This window comes from Ischnura elegans, chromosome 2 (genome assembly GCF_921293095.1).
Source record: "Ischnura elegans chromosome 2, ioIscEleg1.1, whole genome shotgun sequence".
NCBI lineage: Eukaryota > Metazoa > Arthropoda > Insecta > Odonata > Coenagrionidae > Ischnura > Ischnura elegans.
In genome coordinates, this window is record NC_060247.1 from 68593070 (window position 1) to 68611423 (window position 18354).

General features: G+C 40.7%; 1 protein-coding gene across 2 annotated transcripts in view; it reads right to left on the reverse strand.

Annotated features, from left to right (window-relative positions):
• Positions 1-635: 635 nt before the first annotated feature.
• The window catches only part of LOC124153924, a 29145-nt gene continuing 11426 nt past the window's right edge, over positions 636-18354 (reverse strand). For both annotated transcript variants that reach the window (XM_046527332.1, XM_046527333.1), the window contains 6 exons: positions 12705-12878; positions 9125-9229; positions 8763-8923; positions 4925-5128; positions 4630-4830; positions 636-1144 (listed from right to left, as the gene is read on the reverse strand). In XM_046527332.1, coding sequence (XP_046383288.1) covers positions 1022-1144; positions 4630-4830; positions 4925-5128; positions 8763-8923; positions 9125-9229; positions 12705-12878 — 968 coding nt within the window. In that variant the 3' untranslated portion in view covers positions 636-1021. The remainder of the gene's footprint in view (positions 1145-4629; positions 4831-4924; positions 5129-8762; positions 8924-9124; positions 9230-12704; positions 12879-18354) is intronic.

Here is an 18354-nt window from a genome sequence, read left to right on the forward strand (position 1 = left end):
TTACATGTACATGACAAAAGTGTAAAACTGGATATTTTAGAAATCACCAAATGCATTCTTGCACGTAACATCGAAATTTTTAATGATATGACTGTATTCAAATGTTCTAACTTTTTATCTACTGTTTTAAAATCTGACTTCTTCCTTGACAATCCTTCCTCCTCCCCTTCTCATTAACCTCGTTACCACCTGACTTTTATCTGCCTGCCCCCACCCCACCTCCCCAAGCCTTTATACTTTTTGTTTTGAACCTCCTATCCAACCAACAATGCCCAACCAACAATGCTCAATGCTGCTCCTCATTTAGTTCCCCCCCCCCTCCTTCTTCCCTCACACTATTGTTGGATAAATAAGGCTGGATGTTGTATGCTTCTCTCAGTTAGTCTTGATAATGACGTTGTAACGTTGAAACTAGTAGACTGCTAAATTATAAGGTTGTGGAACAGTACTGTGTTTTTTATTTAACCATGAAGGACATAAATTTTTACCTATCTCTACATATTTATGAGATATAATCCACCTAAATTTGATCTATCCCCAAGAAGACTCTGCATAGTTGAGATACAAGCCCACACACCAAACTTGATTTCTCTTACACTACCGATGATGTATTAGGATTATTAAATTTCTCATTCTGTACTTGGAAAATGTTTTATTTAACAATTTATTCTTTTTGAAAACAAACCATTGATGAAAGCTCTCTGGTTTACCAGTGTTGTCCCATTTGAGAAATTTGATATATTCATAGCAAATCTGATAAAATATCAGCTTGCAATTGGAACATATGCAAATGTAGTGCTAGAATTAATTAGTCATAGAACGAAGAAAATTAATCATTTAACGAATATATATTAAAAATGATAAAATGACATGATAGCCATTGCACATTGCATGATTGCATAAATTATGTCACCAATGGAATGTTGTATCTACAAATGAGCCAATTGAGACATTAACATATTTGGTGGAATTATGATTATGCATGGAAAATTGTACATTTCTTAGATTAAAAATGTGATTTTCAGAATCTGTGGTGCCTCCTCTTTCCTCTATGCCCAAAAGCAATGCCTAAGGCATCATTGATTGGCCCTCTGTAAGCATCCAACACATTGGTCCCCTTAGTCATGCGATGATCTATTTTGTCCTGAAATTCAAAATGAAATATTTATCCACCATATATTTGCATCAATTTTTCAGCATTGATATATTAATCACTTAGTTAGAAATAGTGAGCTAACTTTAGATTGGAATAAAAATTAAAAAGGAAATGAATAAGTTTGAGAACTGTTACAGTGCTTTGCCATTGCTGCCTATGTACAGAGAAACCTCTACACACCATGCTTCACTATATCACAAACTTCTTCCCATCATAATATTCTCAGGGTTCCCAAAAAATCAAGTATTCATATCACATGTAACATGGGAAATCTCTTGTTATAGTATGCTCTTTATTCAATAAAACCTCTCCATTTGTAATAAAGTTATAGCCCCAACGTGTAGCATGAGCTTAAGTTAAATATAACATGGGAAATCCCTTGTTCTTCTTCTTTATTTATTCACTAAAAGCTCTCCATTTGTACTATAAGTATAGCCCCAACCTGAGAAACTATCTCCAATGAAAAAAATTATGCAATAATTGTTTGCCTTGCTCTTCCATTTGTTTTCACCTTAACCCGTTAATTTACTCTTCCTGAAACTACTAAATTTGACATGTAAATATTATTCTAACTACTGACTGAAGAAAAGCAAGCTGTGAAGTGAACTCATTGACACCCACTAACAATAAGGGATGCAACCTGATGTGATTTACACGTCGGCATCCAATGATTTTAATGAGCATTCACACCTAGCCTTCAATAATGACTTACACTGTAATGTTAGTTCTTTATTTAACTGGAAACCTTTATTCATCCACGTATCTTAATTCATTCTTGAACTTTCCTATAGTCAATTGCTTCCTTTCGGGGACAGTTCTAGCTTCATCACCAAATATGAGGGATAAACAACCTTTCTAGCAATTAAAGTAGTCAATCCACAAGTGAAGTTATTGTTTGTCACTTGAGACGTAATTTAGTCCATGCTTTGAGATTGATAGCAATAGTATTTCTAATAGTATGAGTATTTTGCCCATGAATTCACGACGGATCACTTACTAAGCACTCCTCAAGTAACTTGACAGTTACTTGTCAAGTCCATCAAGGGCAAAAAAAGTCTCTGATTTCAATTGCCTAAATAGCCACAGATAATTATTATGTATATTATAAATTACAAGTTACTAGAAACACAACCTAAAGTTTTCCTGGTACGGCTGTGAACAGCAAAAAGATTCTTTGGGAAGTATTCCTGGAGCTAAACAACTATGTAGTAACTGTATCATATGTAGCACTGCCAAGTACCTTAGCTCTTTTCATCAGCATTGCAAGAATGTGTCACCACTAGTGATGGGTCGGTTCGATTCCTCGATTCTCGGCCAAGAATCGGAATCGAAAATGAGTACTTGCCAATGTGAAAAATCGATTCCGATTCCAGTAGAATTTCAAACCACAAATTTAAATATGACTGCGTTTCCAACAGTCATTTGAATTTTCGCGCCGCGTTATCGTAACAACAAAACACATTATCTTCTAGGGATTTGCGAGTACTCGAAAGTTCGAGTAGAGTCGAGTAGTTGGTACTCGACTCGAGTATTTCGAGTAGCATTGCAAATGTCGAGTCGAGTAAGTTACGGTTACATGGCTTTCGAGGGTAGTAGGTTCAGTAATCTGCCGACAGGAAGCTCTATCATGAAACTCATGTAATAATACAGTTTTTAAATCTAATAAGTCATTCCAATGCCTTGGCTTGGTAGTTTCACCTTGCCGAATACGCTATAGTTGTCGATTTGGGCGCCGAATATCTTTACGCCAGCCGCGGCCGATCGTCTACCGACCCGGCGCACACCGGTCCGAAATCGGAAAAAGCTGGATTAAAGTCCAAAATCACCTTTTTGGGGATAGAGACTTGAAACTTAGCGTTAATACTCATAAATCATTACCAGATATATACTTCATGCCATTTTACCTAAATACGACGCTTTAGTGATGATACAGTGGCCAAAACATGACCAACTTTTCAAAACCACACGCGATCTCGTTAATCCTCAAATATTTTTTAATTTATCCAGGTGGTGTTGCGTTAATATGATTTTTATGGAATAAAAAAACGCAATATTCCTATCACTTGGTACTTTGTCTATACTTCCAATGACTTTTGAAGATTTTGACTTTCATCTGTCTGGTTTTACAGCGCGAAATGGTCGACCCGTTTTTCACTTAAAATTTGACGTAAAGTAGAAACTATCTTTCGTTTACGAAAAATACAACTCGGAAAATTTTAACCACAATATGAAGTATAGATTTCTAAAGGGTACTAAGCAGAAATCTTGGAAAAAAACTTATGCAAAAAAGGAAAAAAGAGCGATTTTTCAATCGCGCGCCAAGGCTGAGCTACACGCCGCGGAACTCGGTAACTGAGGCCGATTTTTCAAGCTTTTTAAAATTTAAGTCTTGAAAATCGTCATTTAAAGCCCGATTAATCGTCTTCATTGACTTAAAAAACTAAACTGAGGGTGTTAAAAAGGGTTACGTATAGATCGACTTGACCATTTAACGCATTACTCGAGTGAAAATACTAAGGATTGGATATTTTACGGAACCATCCCACGCATAAGAAATATGGCTCGGGTATTGAAGTGAAGTGAAGAGATTAAGTCGGCATGCTTAAGAGAGAGGAAAATGAACTGTTTCCTCGAAAGGCAACAACCAATACCCTTTTTCCCTCTCCACCTTCGCAGAGATGAGTCGCGCGGAAAGCAGAGTTTTCACATCACAAGGCATCTTTTAGACTTTTTTATTACTGCGTCCGTCCGATGTGATATTCATTGGTAGCGTTTAGTTTCTTTCTTGAACTTCAAAAAACAAGAGTTTTTGAGGTTGATTAAACGACGTGAGAAGTATGGATATTTTTGGCTCCACAAAACTAAAGCTAAGTTCTTTAGTTCATTTGCTTGGGCAACTTCAGTTCCATGAGGATTCAAGATCCATGAAGATCGATGATATACTTCAAGTTTCCGATAACTTGCAATTTTGGGAGGAAAGTACTTTCCCAGTCACACAATTATGTAGCAAAAGGCAATTTCCTGCAGGCAGTAATACTGTAACATGGAGACATCAAAACCTGTTGGCTGAGCATGAGCATGTTGATTTTTCTGCTTGAGAATTTGATAGGGCCAAATATTACATGATTTATACAAGTAGTATTTAATCTTAATTATAACTGTGAATATGACTTTACTCGGGGCTCTCCCTTGCAGTTATAAGTGGTCTTTTTCTTGGAGCCTATGTCGTCGGAATCGATGGAATCGGTATCGGTAGAATCGGAATCGAAATGTCAGAATCGGAATCGGGATCGGAATCGATAAAATTTTGGAATCGACCCATCACTAGTCACCACCTATTCCTTATTTCTCCATGCACATGATACATATGTCTGGTTTTAAGGGTGTACTTCATTCAATAAATCATGAGAATAAAGACTACCACAGAAAAAGGGTTAAGGAAGAATAGTCACCATTGTCTTTGACTAAATTACCTTGAGGAGACACATGGCCACCACTGCAGCTTTCATTTTTACTTCCAAATCTGATGGAAAAGTAATTTTCACTCTTCTCTCATCTGTTGAATCCTCTTTGGCTCCAAAGGTTGACTGTGTCTCATCTAGGCCCCCAGCTTCCTCATCTATATCCCAAAAGATGTCCGCTACACTTGTGCCAGGAGATACTGCAGAATACACCTACCCAAAGAATAATTTCAACCTTGAAATTCTCAAATTTACACACTGTACATTGCATGTACAAATACTTCTCCGTGAATTTTCTCATATTCACCTTAATCTGGACTGGTAAAGAATTTGAAACAGGTGGTGCAGGTATAACAAACACTGGTTGCCCTAGAGCATTGCAGATGGTGTACTTAACACCCACATTGGATTGTGCTGGCTGACTTGGGTCTGTTGTTTGAGGCTGCTCCATGTAATCTTCTGCCTTGATGGTGGCCAGAGGGACTTTGGCAGGGCATTCTAGGCTTGCGTACTGGTAAATACGAAAATGAAAAATAAAATACATAATATGAGTAAACATGAGTACAAACTGAAATATTGCCACCATTTCACTGGAGTCATCTTTCTGACATTCAACTTTATGATACATATTAATTACCAAGATGCAGACTTAAATGACCTTGTTGAGATGGACTAAGCACTCATGAATTCTGACACTTTGGCGATAGATGACACAATTGATATCAGTCCCATAGAGATAAATGAATAATTAATCCAATGAATGAAATAAAATAGAAATATAGAGAGATAAAGATGATGAACAGGAGCCTACCTACCAAGTTTTCAAGCCATGTCGGCCTTGAATACACTGTGACATTATTGAAAGCATTTGTCTCTTCTGCGCTTAATTTTACCAACGGTATTTTTTTTGTTATACACTCCACACACAAAAACAGTCATTTCCTTTAGCTTTTCCAGAAAAACTTGCACTGCATCTTTTCCTTCATAAAGAACAGGCTTGATTATCTCACCGGCATTCGCAACCATAAGCAAACAGAACGACATGACTTCATGCTGCTGGCGTGTTTGTGTGTATGAATACTCATTCCTAGGAGTGCAACTTGAAACTTTTGGAAGAATGCATTCAAAGTCAGCATATGCAACGTACGGAAGTCTTATTATGTTGGAGAAATTTTTAAAATTTACGTAAGAAACCTCAACTTCAGGAAGAATAACTTTAGAGGGTGAATTCCGCATGCAATCATCCTTGTGAAAAATGATATGTTTCTAAATTAATCGAGCGAAAACAACGTTAACAAACGTAAATAGCTGACTCGTAGCTGACTTATGCTTACTCATTTGATGATGGACGAGTTTATTGAAAATTTTCACCCAGCAGTAGTGCGACTTATTCCCCTCAACTAGATACAAAAGGTCGCGATGGTCTTCCATCTCCTTGTCCACCACTTTGATGGGGTAAACATTTTTTTCATCAAGTCTAAAATGTTTATAGAAACATCATTCTTTCTTTCGATCACTGGAATTTTAGAAATTTCCACGGGGTAATTAATACACCCCCATTCATAAAATTTGGGAAATTCAACATTTTCATACTTGGTCACATGTTGTGGTTTTTGATTAATATATTTTGCTGGAATAGAATATTTAAAGCAAAAGACATCGCTATTTTGCACATTAATGATGGATTTTGTAGCAGCAATTTTCAGCGGTAGTCTGATGTAAGATGACCCTCTGAGAAGACGATAGCGATTGATACTAGGTACTATCCCTAAAACCTTCATAAGAGACCATCCAGAACCTTTCGCTGAACTTTCAGATTTTTCTTTTACAATCTTTGCGAACAATTCTTCTAAAATTTCACCCACATCATCCCTTTGTAAAACCCTAAAATTTTTTTGTTTTGAAACATCTCTCCTGCTCTTCTTCATCTTTCTGAAACATTGTCTTTACCAAAACATTGATCTTAAGAGCTGTATTTTCCAAACATTCTTCTATTTTTCCCATTAAATCATTTTCTATGTCATCTAAAAAATTTATAACATCTGTATGCACTCCCCCACCAATGACCCAATATGTTTTCAGGCGGTTATGGGCTGCAGATTCAATCAGTATTATCGATGGACGAACTCCTCCACCAATCTGTTGCCTTCGAGTTGCATGACGGTGATGAACAGCTGACATTTCGTGGGCTGCTAAGTACCTTGGACGATAGTACACGTAATATGTTTCACAAAGAACAAGATCTCCCATTGTTCTCGTCCACCTTACTCTATTGTTACAGAAATCTTAGGCAGAAAATTTTCCTTTTATATCCCCTCTCACTGTTACCAAATCCTTTGGCACCTATTCAGACTTCTCACCCTCCTAAATATCATTTCCCTTTCCACTGTATCTGAACTTAAGGTGCATCCAAACAAGTTGAGACCAGTTCCAGAGGAACTTCACTTATGAAATAATTGAAATTATTTTGTATACTCATAAGCCTAATGTCTTGTCCACAACAACACAATGAGAAGGAATATTTGAAATGACACTCACAAATACTGCTCTGAAACACTTAAATATGTTTTTAAAATTGTTACAACCACAATGATTTACTTGATGTTGATATATCCTCTGACTTTCACCAAAGAAATTCCCTCTCCCCAAGCATTGGCATTGAATTTTTTAATGCCCTCTTCACTAAGTTTAAAAAACTTTGGCATAAATATCTTCCTCTCCCTTCCTTTGAATTCTACATGGGGTGGTTTTTAAGGGTTGAAAAGTCGCAAAATAAAATTAGTATATATCTGAGGCAACAACACTCTTAAATTAAAACACTGACGAATAATTAATATTTTAGGGTTAATAATTTTTTTACATTAACTCCCAATAAGGGCTGATTTTTAAGGGTTGAAACTTTCTGAAGTTATGTTCCAAAGCATAAAACTATCATTATTCAACTAATCCAAGCTAAATTTTACCCATATAAAACTTTAGAACGTAGTTTATTAACTTTTGGCATTTAGGGGTAGTTTTCACCCCTAAAAAATAATAAGCGCCCATCGGCATTTTATAGATTTTGATGTAGAGGGTAGGATTACTCTAATCCCAAATTTTTATGCAAATCGATTCGGATTGAAAAAATTGCAAGGTTTTGCACTTTTATGAGCTTCATTTTCTGGACTAAATTGCCAAGAGTCCTGGTTTCCTATAACCGCTGATGCGTGATGGGGTGATCGCACGTGCATTACCTTCATGGAAGCCCCGTGTTCATCTTATCTAAACATTACGCTGCGCGATTTTGTTCAGTGATCACGGAGCCGCGTCCCTCCAGCAGTTGCATATTGGGCCACTTATGTGAGACACGAATATGCAGCGTGGTACATGAAAGTGTAGTTTCTGACGTCGTACAGTGATTTTGAAGCATTGGTGCAAACCAATTTTATGAATCCATGATCTTGCAGACACACGTGCACGATTTTCGGACACCAAGTATTACATGCAGCAATGGGAATATGAGTATAATCACATTATCGCCACTAAAAAGATCATGGTCAGGAAAAGAAAGCTGCGAATGATTCCGGAAAGCAACCTAAAATAATAGACAATAATGATAAATTGTTTGATGTACTTGAATTATGAAATTGAAGCAAAAGTTTGGATTATTCGTGTTTTCTGATTATTCGTGCCGCCCCTCCCCATCATTAGCCAGGATAATTGGGAGTATGCTGTAGTTTGAGTATGAAAAAATCGGACTCCAAAAAAAATGATAAATGCAAAGACGTTTAATCTGGGTCCGACTCTTTATAACACAACTGTTAGATATTAGCCTTGCCTAACATCAAGCATCATATACCTTGGTAAATTGCAATTGGAATCAGGGAACTTTGATAGCTTAGTGGTTTGTGCTGTGGCCCAGAAAATCTGCACAAAAGGCTCACTCCCCTAATCCCAATAATGAGATAACGAGAGTTTTTTGACACCAGCAATTTTGGAAATAACATGAAATAAAACCAAATAATGCAAAATCAAAACAAATATGTGCCTTACCAGATCTCTGAGTATGTTGGCTGGTATGACTACCACATAACGCTGAGTCATCTTACCATGCACTGATTCTAGCACATTGAATAAATTAAGAAAATGCTTTTAATAACGCTCACCAATGAATTATCTGCTGCTTGAGTGAAAGCCAACTGTCCTACCACAGCAGTGCGTGTAGCATCATAAAGCTGAAAATCCTTAAGGTGGTGATGACCTCGGCGAACAGTGCGTGCATATAAGACGGCTCCTCCATTTTTGTTCATAACTTTATATCTACGCCCTGGAAATGAAATAATTTTCATTTTATAAATAAAAATGAAATAATCAAATCAGGTCACCAAATCACTATTTTTGCCAACCAACACAATAATAGATGATAATGAATCATTCATCAAAAGACCTTCAACATGCTGAGCTGTAATTTGAACAAAGAAATCATAGCGCATAAGAAGGCATTTTACAATGCCTAAAACATTCATACCTTTTCCTCTTTCATAGTTTCCCCTCAAAAACAATGTATCAAGGATGATAAGAGGCTGAAGCCCTGGTGGTAGTACCATAGGAGGTGTAGATAACAGTCCAGGGTCTGTAAGTAAAGCTGCATATTAAACTGTGGTACAAAATCAACTACAGTAAAACTTTGATTTTACGCAGTTGGAGGGACCGAAATATGGGCACTGTGTAAAATCAAAGTGTGTAAAATCAAGAGTTGGTATTGAGGAGGAGTATAGTTTTCAGGATAACACTTCCTCATTATTTTTAGAACGCTGTTGTATACTTCTGATTTAAAGCCATAACTGTACACACTGTTGTATAATTCTGATTTAAAGCCAGAACCGGAACTAGAAAAAGTCTCATATGTGAGATTTTACACTAAATGAGCATGAAATCCTTTTCAATCGTGTCAAACATACATTTCCCGGGTTCAATTACTCATTTGGAGGCAAGAAAATGAAGCCTAAATAACATAGTTGAATTGCTAGCATTTCTGGCACTAAGATAACTTTTGTTACCCAGGAGAAATTTCGGAATGGTGATACTAAATGCTTGCAGGGAAGCTAATTTTCGAAAATATTCTCATCAAAAGCAGTTTTCAGGAAATCCGTTTAACCACCTGCAGACAAACAAAGGTTGGAGATGGAAGAAATCAGATGTCTGAATATAGTCATCCAAATTAACCCCATTAACATGGAGCAAAATTTTTCTAATACATCACAAAGGCTTTACACCCTGTAGGCCTGGGTTCAAGTCCTGGCAGTAGCAGAAACTTATCAGAGATGGCCCTATCCCTATTTCAGTGTAATGTGGAGGGCACTTCCAGTGCACCACTCTGTCCAGCAGATGGGATGTTAAGTCCTGGTCCCTTTGGAGCCTCTAATTACAACCTGGCTAATGCCAACATAGGGTTCCTATCCCCCAACCCCTACTTCATGGCGCTAATGACCCCAGCTGTCGGTAATCTCCTTCCAAATAGCATATCATAGATAATACGGAGCACACAGGACCCGGAAACTCAGATTTTTCCGGTTTTTAGATCACTTTTTTAAAGTGAGCTACTTAAATAACCGCGCAACTGCCGTCATGCCGCCAGTGATGATTTAAAAAATGATTAATAGTCCGGAACAATTTTCCCTTTTTATAATTTTTACGCATTAAAAAAACCATTTTCCCATTAAATTTTAGCATTAGTAGAATGAATCTACCGGGTATAGCTTCTCTGTCGGCATTCTTCCGCGAATTCAGCGCCGGGACCTTCGACTCACTTGCCGTGTGACTCATCTAAACGTAATATTTTGCTTCCCCGTATCGGATAACAACACTTTTTATATTTGGATTTAATGGTGCTAAGCCATTCCTGAGTTTAAAGGGACTACCTTATCATTCACGTCTTGAATTTGACTTCAATGATTACATGACGATCGATTGAAGACGCGAGTTATTCTCTGAGGGCATTAACTCCCGTTCCGTTAAATAGAAATGCTTGCCACCTAGCGGAGTTAAGCTAATAGCTATTCAAGTTCCAACCATGTTTCATTTAAACCCACTGACAATGATGTACAAGTTGAGTCAGTTCTGATAAGCAACTTTCCCTCGCCTCCATTCTTCCCGCAGATGAGGGGTTAGCCCGCGGAATGAGACAACGCATGCTGCTTTTACCATTGTGTTGAATCACCATCGATTTACATCCATACTAGAAGTACGACTATCTTTTTTGGATCACCTTGGAAGCCAAAATTTTGGCACGGGAGGATTTTTAATGGCTCATTTCGCTGTGATATTTCGCTGGGGCGACAGAAACCATAGCGTTTGCAAAATTCTAGAAAACCTTCCGTTTCGCGGTAATGTTGACATCTCCGGCATCATCTGTCACAATCAAAATTAGTTATGCATACACGGCGATTGCCGTATCTTTTAGGTTTCGATATCCTTCTACGGCAAATTTGAACTAAGAGCGATATAAGCGTTCGTAAAGGAAGCTGAAATATTACTGAGAGGGCGCAGGGTGAAGCAACAATTATATCCGCGATGTTTTTAGTTTCACGCTCAACAGCGCGACGTCACTTCAACCGTACCTGTGTTAATTTTTGCAACTAATTGAGACGAATAAATAACCTAACTTCATATTGCTCCAGTCGGGATTTTCAAAACAAGTCGAAAGACAACTGCGTAAAATCAAGATAAGCGGCCTCTTTGGGGCTGGGGTTATGCTGCGCAAAATCGAAAAACTGCGTAAAATCAAGAAAAGATGTAAAATCGAAGTTTCACCATTGCAATTCCCTATGCTTTCCGGCCGGACTTGAGTGTCGCTGCGTAAAAACGAGACTTGATGTAAAATCAAAGTGCGTAAAATCGAAGTTTTACTGTATTTCTTCCACTCTAAAAATCAAGAATCTATTTTAGTAACAATTCCAGTGATTCTAATTGAGAAATTTCACTTTTAAAAATTAGAGGTAATTCATTGATAGCTCTTTCACACTTCATGGAAGATCAATTACAATAGCTTCATTAATAGCTCTTTCACATGCATAGAAGATTAATTACGATGGAGCTGTAGAGGTTGAGGTTTACCATTCATAGAAACTGAACTTCATTATTGTATATGGACCAGTTTGTATGTGACTCATTATGAAGCATAATGCATTTACAGAATAAATATTATGTACCTCTTCGGAAGAGATTGACTCTTCCGAACAGTTGCAAGAACATTATAGAAAAAAATTATCTTGTCATGATAGCCTCATGTTTTGACAGCTCAATACAAGAGTTATTTTGTTTTCCTTTCTGTAACAAAGCATGGTGAACATCTCTTAATGTAAGTACACAGAATATTCATGCGTTGAAACTATTTAGCTCCTTTTTCTCATATGAGATTATAAATATAATTTGCCCTGTCGCATATTTGGGGCTTTAGTATTAAATACATCACAAATTGAAATGGCTTTTATGTAATACTGAGCTAATCTAATTAACGAATCGCATAACAATGCAAAAAATATAATTTTTTACAAAAAAGCATGTTTCATTAAAAAGAAGAAAATATGTAACAGCCTATGACCTTTTAAATAATTGAAAATTTCAAATATTAGATGAGAAAGTTACAGTAAGTTTTAGAAGAACATTACAAGTATCAAAAACGAAAAACATGGTGCACATGTAAGATTTTATTCCCTTTTGCTAAAAGAATGATACGATGACTAGCAAGTATTAATTTTACAATCTTACAAGCACACCATTTTTTTTTGATGCCTAAAATGTTCCACTAAAACTTATTGCAATTTATATCTGGCGGCATTATAAGGTACCCTTTTAACTACAATTACCAAGTTATAAATATTACATGTACAATAACAAATCTAACATCTCCTTTCTCAAAAAGCTATTTCTGCTATAATAGAAAAATAGCTATTTCTGAGTTTTCACCAGCAAACTTTGCCAGTGAGAATAAAAATGAAGCAAAAGTTATACCAAGTTGTTAAGCATATCAAATTATACAATATATTTTCTGCAAAAAATATTTTTTTTGACAACATCGTTGTTTGAAAAGATAAGTAATTTCATACCAGTAGGTGACCCTCCTGAAGGTAGCACTACATTATCTTTCCAACCAGCTTCCTGTGCTTTCAACCGGTTTCTCTCTTCTAGACTTAGGGATGCAGGTGCAGGGGCACCGCCACATGCTGTGTCCAGCCCCTCTCCTTCCCTGCTAGTTCCTGGAGTTGGCATTGGCATACCTCCTGAAGAAAAAAAATATCATTAAAAAAATTCATGAGAAAGATTTAATGGTCGAGAAAACCAAGCATAAATATTTCATTCAATATTTCACACCATAGCAAAGGGAAGCAATACGTCTTGAATTATAAGTCTAAATCCTCTATATCCAGGGGGCGAAGGATAAGTGATCCTAGGGTAGGCTAGCAGGCCTTTGGACTTGCTGCCTGCCAAGACCGTCATGCGTGGTGTAGAGCCACATCCTCCACGAGGTGCCCCTGGTTTTCGCAGAACATGACGGATCTAGACCTGGCTGGTCGATAAACTGCTCCCTTCACTACGGTGGGCCCCTGCGCCAAGGTGACCACGTGAGGTGGGGCGGAGGGTGAGAAGTCTCTAGCAGGGGTGACTCCGGAAACCAGGCGACCTCCGGTTTTATTTAGCCTTACTCATACATGCGGGGCTCTGTATGGGCAGGACCTTTATTTCCCTAGCTACTCGTGGGATTTTCATGGACATCAAACAAAAATCTAAAACCTCATCGGAGGCTGCCGCAAGGCGGTCTCTGTCTCTATCTGGGCAGGAGGAGGAGGCCCTGTTGATGAGCCCCTGTGGGGATCGAGACGGGAGCAACTCAACTGCCCTGACAAAAGGGGGCCCTTCGGGGATCCCCACCAAAGTTGGCCCTACTTCCAACCCCTCGGGGGAGGAGGAGGGCTTATTATCAGACTCCTCGGAGTCAACACTGAAAGAGATGCCTCATACTCCCATGACAGTGGAGTCCGACTCCGGTGCTTCCACCTTAGGGAGTGTGGCCTCTGACATGAGAAGGCTCTTCACAGAGAGCAAGATTTCCGCCAAGAGGAATAAGAGGTTGCGGAAGAGGGAGAGGCAAAGGGCTGCTAAGGCTGCCGGAGGATCTGCGCCCCCCCCTGCGAAAGGGTGTACTGCTGGGGACAATGTACCCAGCAGGGGCCCCGAGCGGGGTGTGGTTGGTGCGGAGACCCCGAAGGCCGCGGCAAAACGGAGCCGAACCCCTGGCGACACTCCTTCCGGTGAGGCGAGAGACAATAAGAGGGTTAAACCCTCATATGCTGAGGTCACCAAGGACCTTAAGAGGATGGCCATCGTTCCTCATAACTACCCGACAGGGGTGGTGACGGAGGAATGGATTGCGGAGATCGAGGGGCGACTGGAAAAACTCTGGGACGCTGTCCCAGAGGGCCAGGAGCTCCCGATTTTTATGGGCACCAGGCTCATCAATGGTGCCATGGAGGTTGCCTGCTGCAACGATCTATCAGCGTCGTGGCTGGTGACCGCCACGGAACAGATGGGACCTGTAGAAGGCATCGTCTGTAAATGTGTTGAGGCGGACACCCTCATAAAGAGGAGGAGACTGATGGTCTGGGTCCCAGGACACAGCAGGCCAGAGGTCAAGCCTCTTCAAGAGCGACTTAAACGCGTCAATCCTGGGCTTAACATCAGCCTTTGGAGGACGTATGACAGGCAGGTGCTTGCAAAGGGCACCCGTTTCATTTTGGGTGTCGATGAGCCATCTGCCGACATCATATCGGGCCCCAACTTTCAAAGGCATATCGGCCTTAGCAAAGTTGAGGTTGCTTTCCTGGGGACTGCAGGGGGGACGGATAAACCGAAACCCCCTGATGAAGAAGCTGCCTCAACCAGCAAGGAGGGAGTGGAGAAATAGTCATGGCAGGCATCACTATGCTCCAGGCCAATCTCCAACACTCCAAGGCCGCCTCAGGGGTCCTGCAAAGGATCCTTTATGAAGGTAAGGTCAATGTTGCTCTGATCCAAGAACCATGGGCTTTCCAAGGTAGGGTCAGAGGCTTGAGTACAACATCTGGTAAAATGTTTCATTGTACCAATGCTGATAGACCAAGGACATGTGTCTTTGTTAATGGGTTGAGAGCCATGCTCTTACCACAATTTACCTCCAGGGACCAGACAGCAGTCCTGCTGACTCTGAGGACTGGTGCCAACATGAGGAGGATTGTTACCTGTTCCTCCTACCTACCATATGACTCTCCGGAGCTGCCGCCGACTGCGGAGTTGGAGAGGTTGGTAAGTTATTGCAGATCTAATGGTCTAGAATTACTAGTGGGGTGTGATGCTAACTCACATCATTTTGTGTGGGGGAGCAGTGACTCCAACGATAGAGGCAGAGCCCTAGTGGAATACCTCATGACAACTAACCTCCAGGTGCTCAACAGGGGCTCCTTACCCACATTCTCAAACAGTTTGAGGGAGGAGGTGCTAGACATTACTTTTTGCACCAATACACTGGTAAGCTCAGTGGGTGAATGGAGAGTATCCAACGAGGTCTCACTGTCAGACCACAGGCATATTCTCTTCACACTTATGCTCGCCGCTGAAAAGCGAACCACATACCGGAATCCTAGGAGCACGAACTGGGTAATGTACCGAGACTATTTAAGGGATAGCCTGTCACAGACTATTCCTAACAAATTCAACAAAGTGGAGGAGATTGATGCTGCTGCGGAACATCTGCAGAAGTGCATCATCACCTCTTACGAGGTCAGCTGCCCGTTAAGAACCAGGAAAGAGAGTGGTAATCCACCCTGGTGGGGAGCAGAGTTAGAAAGTCTCCGAAAGGAGACAAGAAAACTCTTTAATAAAGCAAAGAGAACCAGGTTGCCGCAAGATTGGGAAACCTTTAAGGACACCCAACGTAGGTACAAATCAGCGATCAAAAGCTCAAAAAAGAAGTCTTGGAGGCGCTTTTGCGAGAATGTGGAGTCAGTTCCACAACTCTCAAGATTTCATAAAATCATTGCAAAAGACCCGGAAGCCGGAGTAGGGTCTCTTTTGCTTCCCTCGGGAGAATATACGTCTTCTGACAAGGAAGCATTAAAACTTCTGTTGGAGACTCACTTTCCAGGCTCCAAAGAGTCGGAGGAGATGCAACAATGGAAGCCTCCCACCCGTCCGGCTGTGACGGACTGGAGACTGGCCTCCAGCATCATTAAATATGAAGTAACTAGATGGGCTATAATGAGTTTTAGCCCTTACAAATCGGCCGGCGAAGATGGAATTTTCCCGGCACTTTTACAAGAGGGACAGGAGCTGGTATTACTCCCCATGGTAAGGATATTCCGCTCCTGTCTTGCATATGGGTATATCCCAAAGAAGTGGAGAGCTACCAAAGTTGTCTTTATCCCAAAACCAGGGAAGACGGACTACACTTTGGCCAGCTCATTTAGGGGCATTAGCCTAATGTCTTTCCTGCTGAAAACGCTGGAGAAGATAGTTGACAGATATATCAGAGATGGCCCCCTTAGGGACCATCCTCTGCATCCACATCAGCACGCCTACCAGAAGGGCAGGTCTGTGGAAACTGCACTCCACAACCTAGTCTGTAGGATAGAGAACGTACTGGAACATGGTTTGTATGGGTTTGGAGCGTTTCTAGATATAGGAGCCTTCAACAATACATCCTTTGAACAAATCTGCCTGGCAGCGGACAGGCATGGAATCCATACACACATTGTGAGATGGATCAGATACATGCTTGAGCAAAGAACTGTTACCGCCCGTCTTGGAGGGAGCTCGCTGACGGTGACTGTGACAAGAGGGTGTCCACAGGGTGGGGTGTTGTCCCCATTACTATGGAATATGGTAGTCGACAGTCTGCTGTCAAACCTCCACAATACCGGTGTATTCACACAAGGATACGCTGATGATATCGTGATCTTGGTTTCAGGCAGATTCCTAGACACAGTATGTGAGCTTTTGCAGAAAGCCCTGGACAAAACAGCCCAGTGGTGTTCCGAAACAGGACTCTCTGTTAATCCAGAGAAGACCAATCTTGTTCTCTTCACTAAGAAAAGGAAGAGAGAGGGATTCACTTCCCCCTACCTCTTGGGAAAGAGACTAACACCGTCCTCATCGGTCAAATATCTTGGAGTCACTCTAGATTCCAAGCTCAACTGGAGAGAGCACATGGATAGCAAACTCAAAAAAGCATGTGCCTCATTATGGACATGTAGAAGAGCCCTTGGTAAATCATGGGGCCTTCAACCCAGAGCCATTAGCTGGCTATACAATGTAGTGGTGAAACCTAGTTTCCTCCACTGCTCAATTGTATGGTGGAAAAAGACCAAACAAATTACTGTTAGGAACAAGCTTAACCACCTACAAAGAATGGCCTGTATGGGCATTACAGGAGCAATGAGGACGACTCCAACCTTGGCGATGGAAACTCTGCTGAACCTTCCCCCACTTTATGTGGAAGTAGAGGTTCATGCAAGAGCCACGTTATACAGATTGAGAAATCTAGGTATGTGGTACGACAGAGGAAATTTCTCTGGACACAGACAACTGTGGACGGGACTGAGGGAGTCTAGCACCATTTTTGAGATGGGGTCGGATTCCATGATGGCGACGTTCAATTCTTCACCGCCTCTTTTTAAAACCCATTTCCCAAACAGGGAATGCTGGGCAAAAGAAGAGGGGAAAACCCTTCATAATGGAGCCCAAGTGTGGTTCACCGATGGCTCCATGAAAGAAGGGAAAGCAGGGGCAGGCGTTTACAGCCAGTCCCCCCCTAGGAGCATACATGTTCCCCTAGGAAGATATGCCACAGTGTTTCAGGCAGAAATTTTTGCTATCCTAACCTGTGTGCACGCTATTGAGGAGACAGGTCTCTACAAGAGACCAATCCATATATGCACTGACAGTCAGGCTGCTCTAAAAGCCCTGAACTCACCTTGGTGCAGATCTAAACTATTGGCTGAATGCTACAAGGCTCTCAATATTCTGGGCAGCCGCTGCAAAATAGAACTTTTCTGGGTACCGGGACATTCAGGTATCACCGGAAACGAGAAGGCAGATGAACTGGCAAATGCCGGCGCTGAACAGAATCCAATTGGCCCAGAACCAATTGTGCCAGTTGCCCCATCAATTGGGATGGCTGCAATTAAAGTGTGGGGAGCAACCCAACACCTAAAGATCTGGCGGGAAACACCGGGTTTACGTCAGGCAAAAACCCTTATAGGAGAGATCTCTCCTAGACTCGAGAGAAGACTTCTTCTTATGAACAGAAGTCAAGTGCGGACGGTAGTAGGCCTGCTTACGGGTCACTATCACGTAATGAGACATATGCACCTGCTGGGGATAACAGACTCAGATAGGTGTAGATGGTGTGAGATGGAAGAAGAAACAACAACTCATCTAATATGCGAGTGTCCCGCAATCATGAGGACTCGATATAGACACCTGGGCTCACCTTTTATAGAGCCCAAGGAAGTAAGAGATCTTCCCATTGGGGACCTTTTGTCCTTCGTTAAGGACATTGGCCTCTATGGATGATCCATTATCGGTGGTTAGCACAATGGACCTATAGGTCTAAGTGCCCTGGGAGCTGATCCCCCACCGCATAAACTAATCTAAATCTAATCTAAATCTATATCCAGGTGGCTACGTATAAAAGTTGGTCAAAGATGTAATTTAATTTGTGAT